This window comes from Hylobates moloch, unplaced genomic scaffold, assembly GCF_009828535.3.
Source record: "Hylobates moloch isolate HMO894 unplaced genomic scaffold, HMol_V3 SCAFFOLD_1850, whole genome shotgun sequence".
NCBI lineage: Eukaryota > Metazoa > Chordata > Mammalia > Primates > Hylobatidae > Hylobates > Hylobates moloch.
The window spans coordinates 941-9,734 of NW_026654125.1; the positions used below are offsets into that span (position 1 = coordinate 941).

At 61.1% G+C, this 8,794-nt stretch overlaps 1 protein-coding gene and 1 long non-coding RNA gene across 3 annotated transcripts; one reads left to right on the plus strand and one right to left on the minus strand.

The window, feature by feature from the left end:
• The first annotated feature begins 387 nt into the window (after positions 1 to 387).
• LOC116464821 (coiled-coil domain-containing protein 74A) lies at positions 388 to 6,382 on the plus strand. Of its 2 annotated transcripts, none has more exons than XM_058435174.1 (8): positions 388 to 913; positions 2,366 to 2,410; positions 3,299 to 3,547; positions 4,384 to 4,522; positions 5,319 to 5,511; positions 5,594 to 5,667; positions 5,743 to 5,799; positions 5,972 to 6,382. In XM_058435174.1, the coding sequence occupies exons 1-8, from the start codon at positions 670 to 672 to the stop codon at positions 6,105 to 6,107; spliced, it is 1,137 nt and encodes a 378-aa protein (XP_058291157.1). In that variant the 5' UTR covers positions 388 to 669; the 3' UTR covers positions 6,108 to 6,382. The 2 variants fall into 2 exon arrangements, with proteins under 2 accessions (XP_058291157.1, XP_032003959.1); XM_032148068.2 differs by having other exon boundaries at positions 395 to 913; positions 3,497 to 3,547.
• On the minus strand, positions 6,249 to 8,464 carry LOC131382714 (uncharacterized). Its single transcript, XR_009212305.1, has 2 exons — positions 8,319 to 8,464; positions 6,249 to 8,037 (listed from the first exon to the last, which is right to left on the minus strand). It is a non-coding gene; the product is annotated as an uncharacterized LOC131382714 (long non-coding RNA).
• Between the last annotated feature and the right edge of the window lie 330 nt (positions 8,465 to 8,794).

An 8,794-nucleotide genomic window follows, 5' to 3' on the forward strand; every position in this document is an offset into this window, starting at 1 on the left:
GGCTGGAGTTCAGTGGTGCCATCATAGCTCACTGCAGCCTCGACCTCTGGGGTTCCAGCAGTCCTTCCGCCTCAGCCTCCCGAGTAGTTGGGACTACAGGCGCAAGCCACCATGCCCGGGTTTTTTCTGTTTTAATTTTTATAGAGACGGGGTCTCACTTTCCATCCAGGCTGGAAAGGATGCCTGGATGCCTTTTTTTATTATTATTATTTTTTTAGATAGAGTCTCTGTCGCCCAGGTGGGAGTGCAGCGGTGTGATCTCGGCTCACTGCAACCTCTGCCTCCCGGTTCAAGCTATTCTCCTGCCTCAGCCTCCCGAATAGCTGGGATTACTGGCTCCTGCCACTACGCCTGGCTAAATTTTGTTATTTTTAGTACAGTCGGGGTTTCCCCATGTTGGTCAGGCTGGTCACGAACTCCTGACCTCAAGTGATCCGTCCGCCTCGGCCTCCCAAAGTTCGGGGATTACAGGCGTGAGCCCCCGTGCCCAGCCCTGGATGCCTTGTAAATCACTACTCACCCAGGAAGAGCCAGCGACAGGCCCCGCCCCCGCCAACCGCCTCGCGCCCTCCGTCGCCCGGTTTCCAGGGTGACGGGGCGCCAGGCTAGGGCGGCCTAGCCACTGAGCCGGGGTGCAGTGGCAGCAGGAGGGTACCTGGCGACGGCGATATGAGCGGTGCGGGGGTGGCGGCTGGGACGCGGCCCCCCAGCTCGCCGACTCTGGGCTGCCGGCGCCAGCGCCCCTCTGTGGGCGTCCAGTCCTTTAGGCCGCAGAGCCCGCAGCTAAGGCAGAGCGACCCGCAGAAACGGAACCTGGACCTGGAGAAGAGCCTGCAGTTCCTGCAGCGGCAGCACTCGGAGATGCTGGCCAAGCTCCATGAGGAGATCGAGCACCTGAAGCGGGAGAACAGGGGTGAGCCGGCGCGGGGCCCTAGGCCGGCCCTGCCTCCCCAGGCACACTCAACACTGCCGCTCCCGCAGCACAGAAACACAGCCATGAACTCCAGCACACGCCCGGGCTCAGGGAGAACACAGGACAGCAAGCCCGCCCTGGGTCCTGCCACTCTGAGCTGTCCCCTTCTTCCAGAGGGAGACCCGCGTGGCCCCCGGGCAGTGCCGACCCTGTCTGCTTGTCTCGTGGGGCAGCATTATTTCAGATGCTGACTCCGCCAGTCCTCTCCTCTCCAGGAAGGGTCCGACACACCTCTGTTAAAAACTTTATAGAGGGGGCCGGGCGCGGCGGCTCATGCCTGTAATTCCAGCACTTTGGGAGGCCGAGGCGGGCGGATCACGAGGTCAGGAGATCGAGACCATCCTGGCTAACACGGTGAAATCCCGTCTCTACTGAAAATACAAAAAAATTAGCTGGGCGTGGTGGCGGGCGCCTGTAGTCCCAGCTACTCGAGAGGCTGAGGCAGGAGAATGGCGTGAAGCCAGGAGGCGGAGCTTGCAGTGAGCGGAGATCTTGCCACTGCACTCCAGCCTGGGCGACAGAGACTCCGTCTCAAAAAAACAAAAACAAACAAACAAAAACTTTATACAGGGAAACGTGCACAAGTGCGAGTGCGCAGCTCAGTGAATTTATTCCAGCTAAACACATCGGATCAGGAGCAGGCATCCCCCCGACCCCCACCCCGTCCCCGCTTCGCCTGTGCCCATACTGTCCTCCCGCGGGGCCTTCCCAACTGCACCCTTAGCTGCTCCTCACCCCCACGCCCCCCCTTCTCCCTCCCTCCTCCCCCACCCCTCCTGCCCCGAGCAGAAGGAGGGCCCGCCAGGATGTGGGATGTGGCTCCGCTCCTCGCTCCTGCTTCAGGAGGGCTCCAGTGCCCGCGGCCTCCTTTCCCGCCCCGTTCCCTGGTGCTGCCTTACCTGAGTGCCGAGTATCCCATCACCAGGCGTCTGTTTTGTCAGGACCCCCCTTCCCCATGTCTTCTTGAGCCTCAGGACGCCGCGTTCCTCATGTCTTCTTGAGCCCCCCCGCCCAAGTCCCTGATGCCCACGGGATCATAACACCGCCATAGCCAGGGGTTCCGGAGTTCACCTCTGTACCCCTAAAACCCAGGTCCTGCCTGGCAGTGTGGACGCCCTCCAGTCATCTCAGATGGATGAGGCCGATATGCCGGGTGGGCTCTGCCTACGGAACAGGCTGGGCCATTCCTGGCCTGCCGCCCACGGCAAAGGCGTGGTGGAGAGCGGGATCCACGGGGCAGGGCCCAATCAGCCAGTGGGGGGGCAGGGCCCAATCAGCCAGTGGGGAGCCAGGACTCTCGGGCTCAGCAGCGGGGAGAGGACAGGCCAGGCTTCTTCTCTCAGAATGGCCGTGGTTTCACAAGTGCTGAGGAGAGCGTGTGCTTGCTTTCAGATCTCCATTACAAGCTCATAATGAATCAGACATCACAGAAGAAAGGTGAGAATTGGGCCCCTCAGTGCCTGATGGGATGCTCTTGCCACCCAGGGGAGTCCCTCCAGACTGTCCTTGCCCACCTGGCTGCACTGGCCCCTGTATGCCAACCCAGTGGGGACAGGTTCTGGGGGACCTGGACAGATGCCGCTACCTCTAGCCGTGGCTGGACGATGTTATGCAGCCAAGCACAGCACCTGCTGCTCTCAGTAAGCCCAGGGCCTGAGGTCATTGCAGTGGGGAGGTGGGCACAGGGTGCTTCCCATACCCTCTCTCCTCCAAGTAGAGCTGAAATGAGAAGGAACCCCTGGGACAGCCCCTGCCCTGCTGGGTCTTTGCCTCAGATTGCTGCTGTGGCCAGGCCCAGGATTCCAGCCCCGTGGCTCTGAGTCCTGACATGCTGGGGGCCCCAGGGGCTCTGGACACACTCCATCCAGGGATCCCTTCCTGCCATCTGGGCAGCAACCATGGGGACAAAGGGAGGAAGCAGAGTCCTGTTTCCTTGCCATTTGTCCAAGGCACTTCCCCATCCTGACAGCGGCCCCCACCCAGCCCAGGATTCTGGGTTGTGGTCTCGAGCTCACTTCCCGTTATCTCTGGGGCCGGGGCTGACATCAGGAGGACATCTGAGTGGTGGATGGAGCCAGCCTGGGAACATCGCAGCTAGGGCAGTGCCTAGGGCTCTCCCTTCCCAGGGAGACATGGAGAATGGGGTCAAGGGAGGGCCCTTCCCTAGGCGCTGTGGCAACTCCAGTGAGCTGTTCTGGGCAAAGTGTGGCCCAAGTCAGCAGCCCCAGCCCTGCAGTGCCGGGGACCCTGACAGGACATGGGAAGAGGCCATGCCCTCCCTTGGGACCTGCTGTTCCACGTGTCCCAAGCCCTCCTGCTTTCCAGATGGCCCCTCAGGAAACCACCTTTCCGGGGCCTCTGCTCCCTTGGGCGCTCGCTGGGTCTGCGTCAACGGAGTCTGGGTAGAGCTGGGAGGACCCAGCCCTGCCAGGCTGAAGGAGGGCTCCTCATGGACACACAGGCCAGGAGGCAAGCGTGGGCATCTTGCGGGTGGTGGCGCCGACACTGTGCGCTCTCCTGCAGACAGCCTCTCCATGTCAAGCTTCCAGTCTGTCAAGTCCATCTCTAATTCAGGTGAGCAGGCTGGTGTCCATGTGCTCACAGGGGTGACTGCCCAACGGGGACCCCAGCCTGGGTGGCCTCTAGGGGTGCTGACCAGGCGCCCTCTGCTGGGCCAAGCTCCAGGATTTGGGGGTGAAGGTGCAGCTGAAAAGAGCCCTGCAAGCTGAAGCCACCGGGAGGGGATTAAGGGGGCGTGGGCAGGACCAGGGACCAGTCACAGGGCAGTAAGGCCTCACAGCAGGCACCCCAGGGCGGGGCAGCAAGCAGGCAGGAGGGGCCTCCCCGGGTGGCCTTCTAGGGAGCATGTACCCTGGCTGCCCAGCAGAAGCCCTGCTTGGCCGTGTCCCCGCCACAAGCAGGCAGGACACAGGAGGGATGGCACTGCCCACGGAGCCCTGGGCTCATGGCACCTTCTGCAGAGTGAGCCGGGAGCAGAGAACCTCTTTTCCCCACTCTGTGAAGCCGGGCATTTTCCTCAGCCCAGCCCTAACCCCCATCATTCCTGTGATGGGCCCAGGCGCTAGACGGGCCTTGTCCTTGCCGAGGAAACCCATGCAGGCTGGGTCCCAAGCCTCTCACGCAGTTTCATTTTACCCAAAATGGGGCCAGCTTCCACTATCTTGATTGTTCTAGAATGTTCACAGGCATCACCCATGGGCTTCACCCTCAGAACCTCATTGATTCCCCCCAGAACCCTCCAAGGCAGGCTTCCCTTTACAGAGGAGGAAACTGAGGCAGGGGCAGGGGCTTCTTGGGTACACACAGCTGATCCTGGAAAACTTGGGCAGTGACTGTTGGTGCCTGCAGTGACCGGCCTTGTAGGGTCTGACTTGCGGCCAACTCTCAAGGCAAGGCCAGGCCCCAGCCTGGCTCCTTCAACAAGCAAGATTCGAAAGCTGACGTCCCCCGGAAGGCGGACCTGGAAGAGGAGCCCCGACTTCACAACAGCAAGCTGGACAAGGTTCCTGGGGTACAAGGGCAGGCCAGGTAAGGCTTGGGTGTTCCTGGGGTGCAAGGGCAGGCCAGGTAAGTCTTGCCTGCACCCTAAGGGCCCCATGACTACATTTACTAGGCTCACGCCCTGCAGTCAGCCAACTGCTCTGCCCCTAGCTCCAGGGGCCTGTCTCCAGGGCTCATGATAGCAGATGACGGCCACGCTCTACCCATCGGTGGGCGCTGTCTTCCTCCCCTCCCCTGGGGGTCCTGCAGAGTACCTGTGCTGACCTGAGCCCACAAGGCGGGCCAGTAGCAGCCCCTAAACCACTTTCTCAGAGAAAAGTGAAGTAATATTCTTACCAAGAAAAGTGAGTTGCGTTCCTGCTGCCCCTGGCCACAGCCTGCCTTTGGAGGGCACTAGGCCAGCGGGTCAGAGCAGGACCAGGTTCTGGTGATCCCTGAGTTTCTGGGACTGCCCTGGGATGCTACAGAGTGCACACTTTCAGCAGCGCAACCAGCAGGACAGGCTCCTGCATCTGCACATCCAGAGACCAGGCCTGGAGCAAGATGCCCCACTGGATGTGGGGTCACGACCAAGAGCAGCCTGGCAGCTAGCTGGTCACCCACTGAAGCCCATCTGACCCTTAGGACACCTTCAGAGGGGAGAAAGGGACAGGCCCCAGTCCCAGAGACCCCTACCTGGTGCCCAGAGCAAACTGCTCAGTGGGAGAGGGGAGCCAGGCCCTCTTCCCTGCATTGGCCTGGGAGCTGCCTGGGGAGGTATGCTGGTTGGGTGGTTAGATGCACCTAGGCAGGTCACCTCTGGCTGCTGCAATGACTGTTTCAGAAAGGAGAAAGCAGAAGCTTCTAACGCAGGAGCTGCCTGTATGGGGAGCAGCCAGCACCAGGGCAGGCAGATGGGGGCGGGGGCACACCCCCCAATGATCCTGCCCCTTCCCCTGCGAAAGCCCACCACACTTAGGCAGTGCGAAGCGCTCATCCGCAAGCTGTGGAATACCAACCTCCTGCAGACCCAAGAGGTGAGGCCCTGGGTGGTGGGGGTGGCCCTGGGCAGTCTGGTGCCGCCATAGGCCCCACCATGCCCCTGCCCCTGCCTTTCAGCTGCAGCACCTCAAGTCCCTCCTGGAAGGGAGCCAGAGGCCCCAGGCGGCCCCAGAGGAAGCTAGCTTTCCCAGGTGAGTGCCTCGTGCACCCCTGCCCCATCCCTGGGGGCCTATCCACAGCTCACTGCTGACTCTTCCTTCACCCAGGGACCAAGAAACCATGCATTTCCCCAAGGTCTCCACCAAGAGCCTCTCCAAGAAATGGTAAGTCCCACAGGCATAGGGACAGTGGGGCAGCCCTGCAGCCTGGGCCCCAGGGAGGGAGTGGGGAAGGGAGGGTGGCGGTGCAGAAGCAGAGCATGCGGGGGCCTCTCTGGGCCCCCATGAGGGCCATGCAGGCCCCACTCACGGTGACAGTCCTTCTACCTGCCCCCAGCCTGCTTCTGAGCCCACCTGTGGCGGAGCGTGCCATCCTGCCCGCACTGAAGCAGACCCCGAAGAACAACTTTGCCGAGAGGCAGAAGAGGCTGCAGGCAATGCAGAAACGGCGCCTGCATCGCTCAGTGCTTTGAGCCACCCGCATCTGGTCAGTGCCAGGCCCACCAACCTGCAGCTGGAGACTGGCTCTCTATAGCATTTCCTGATACTTCCACTACTTTTAGGCCTGGCTGAATTCCAAATTCCAAGATAGATGACACTCAAGACAGATAAAGTACTTGATCTCCAAACTGACAAACTGTTTATTTTCTAGCTGTTATTTTGCTATTTGGCATTTACATAAAAGCACATGATGAAGTAGGTATCGCCTTACCTGTTGAAACTGAAAATAAAGCTTGTTTATTTCCAAGTTGTATGCCTGGTTCCTCACTGGCTATCAGGCATCGCGTCCCTTCCCAGTCCCAGCCCTTGGCCCCTAGCCCAGCCCCCGCTGTCTGCAGGGACCTGCCTGGGCAGCCCAGTCTTAGTCATCCTGGGACCTGCCAGCGGCCCTGGGAAAGAGGCATTGGCAGAGCCATGCACATCCTCCCTGGAAGCGGGAGGGCTTTTCTGGTCCCCTGGCTGGGCTGGAGCTGCGTTCCAAACAAATGATCACTCTATCTCTTGCCCAGACTGCACACTCCTGGGGGCAAGAGGCTGTCCTCTCCTGCCCTGACACAGCACCACAGACAGGGGGTCCAGCCTGGCTCGCCCTCCTCCTCGGAGGGCTGTCTCGAGTGCCATGGCCATGCCCGCACCACCCCCTCCACCACAGCACAGCCATGTCCACTGTCGGGGGTGGGGTGGCCAGCTTAGTGCCCACCCTCAGCCAGCCACACAGTCTTCTCAGGCCCACGGCCCCACTTCGTTGGCATTAACCTCAGCCTCTTCCTGCTTCAGGGAGCAGGAACTTTGCCAGGAAGCTGGGGGATGAACCAGGCCAAGGAATGGGACAGTGTGTCAAAGGACAGCCGAGGCCCAGGGGCTTACAGCATCCTAACAGGACAGTAGGCCCAGTTTCATGGAGCGGGGGACACAGTGACAAGTCCTGACAAACACAGGAATAACAAGATTATAACAATCACAGATGATGGGCTAGTACGCATAAAAAGCGGGGACTCTTGTCACCAAAGGGCTGCTGGCCAGTGCCTAGGGTAGCGGGCAACATAGGGAGGCGCTCACTGCATGGCCCCACCCACCGCCAGGCCCACTCTCTCTGGGTGGTGCAGCGCGTAGTGTTCTGAGGATGTGGGTTGTGAGGGCCTCACTCTTCATCCTTCACAATAGGGACACAGCCCTCACATGAGTGACACGGGTGCCGGCAGCAGGATCCCTCATGCCCCTGCTCCCTGGGGGCCCCACAGTGCTCAGCAGGAATGCCGTGAGGGCTGAGGCCCAGCTGGTGGTGGGGAGCTGGCAGCGGCCATGGGCCAGCCCTCCCTCCGATAGGCAGCCTGTGCCCTGGACTTAGGGGCTTCCCTGGGGGGTGCCCCACCTGCCCAAAGCAGCGCAGCCTGAACCCAAAACCGTGAGCAGAGAATCCGATGTGTGTTTGAAGGGTTTCCTATGTCCTCTGTGTTCTCCTATAGAAAGGAGCAGGGGTGTGTCGAGCACACACAAGACGCTCTAACAACACCCTGAGCGCACCCTCATGCTGCTGAGACGGACCCGGACCCTGGACAGGCCACGGCGAGCAGCCCACTCCACCGCGCCCATCTCAGTCTGTACAAGTGTGGGATTTCATTTGGCAGATCCCCAAGGCAGGATAGAAAAGGAGGAAAGCTAACCTAACTCCAGGCTCTCCATGGACGCCAACACCTAGAAGTGTCTGAGAGGAGGCAGGCGTCCTTGGCCCCGATGAGGCTGCGGGCCATCCCTGCAGTCCTGGCTAGGCAGCCGAGAGGCAGGCCTTGTGGATGCCCCGGGCACAGGTGTTGAGCAAGGTGGTAACTGAGTGCTTGTCCGGGAGCCGCGGCCGCCTGGAGGTCACGCAATGGTGCATCGACCTGAGGAAGGGGTTGGTGCCTGCAACAGAACAGTGGGCATGAGCCTGAGGCAGCCGGTGCTGCACCCACGCCCTGCACACCCGGCAGTGCTCTGGGAAGTGGCAGCCCCAGGACTGGCTGAAGCACCAGGAGGAGCCCTGCACGCTGCCTGCCTGGCCGTCGGGCTCTCCACCCAGAGCCTCGTCGTCAGTGAAGAACTGAATCTGAACGGGATTTGGAGCCCAGGGCTTTGCCTCTGACAACCCTGGGGACCCAGCCCTGGCTCTGCTGTGTGCCAGCTCTGGGCTCAGGGAGACTGACCCCTGCCAACATGACTCTCTGGAGCCACATCACCCAGATGGGGCCTTGTGTGCCCAAGCTACTGGTAGGACCTGTCAGCTCCGCTGAGCTCCCTGGTGGCCTCTGAGAAACGCAGGGTCTGTCCTTGAGCCGTAGGCTTTCTCACCCCTCAGCCACTGAACACAGCCACCCTGGACAGCTGACCTGACACAAGATGAAAAGGCAAAGGGACACAGAAGAAGAGCAGAGACCCCTATCTCTCAGGTGACCACTAGAAAACCCGCTCCTGCCCGCACAGGGGGAGTCAGAAGAAGGGAGGAAGGGGCCTGAGCCGGGGAGGGGCACAGAGGCTGTCCCTGCAGCACTGGAAGCCTGGTTTTCCAGAATGACTCCTGCCTGCTGTGGGTCCCCAGACAGCTCCTCTGGGTCTGCCCACTGTACAGCCACTGCCGGTCCATCCACAGTGGACTCTGGGTAGGGTAGTCGGTGGGCACATG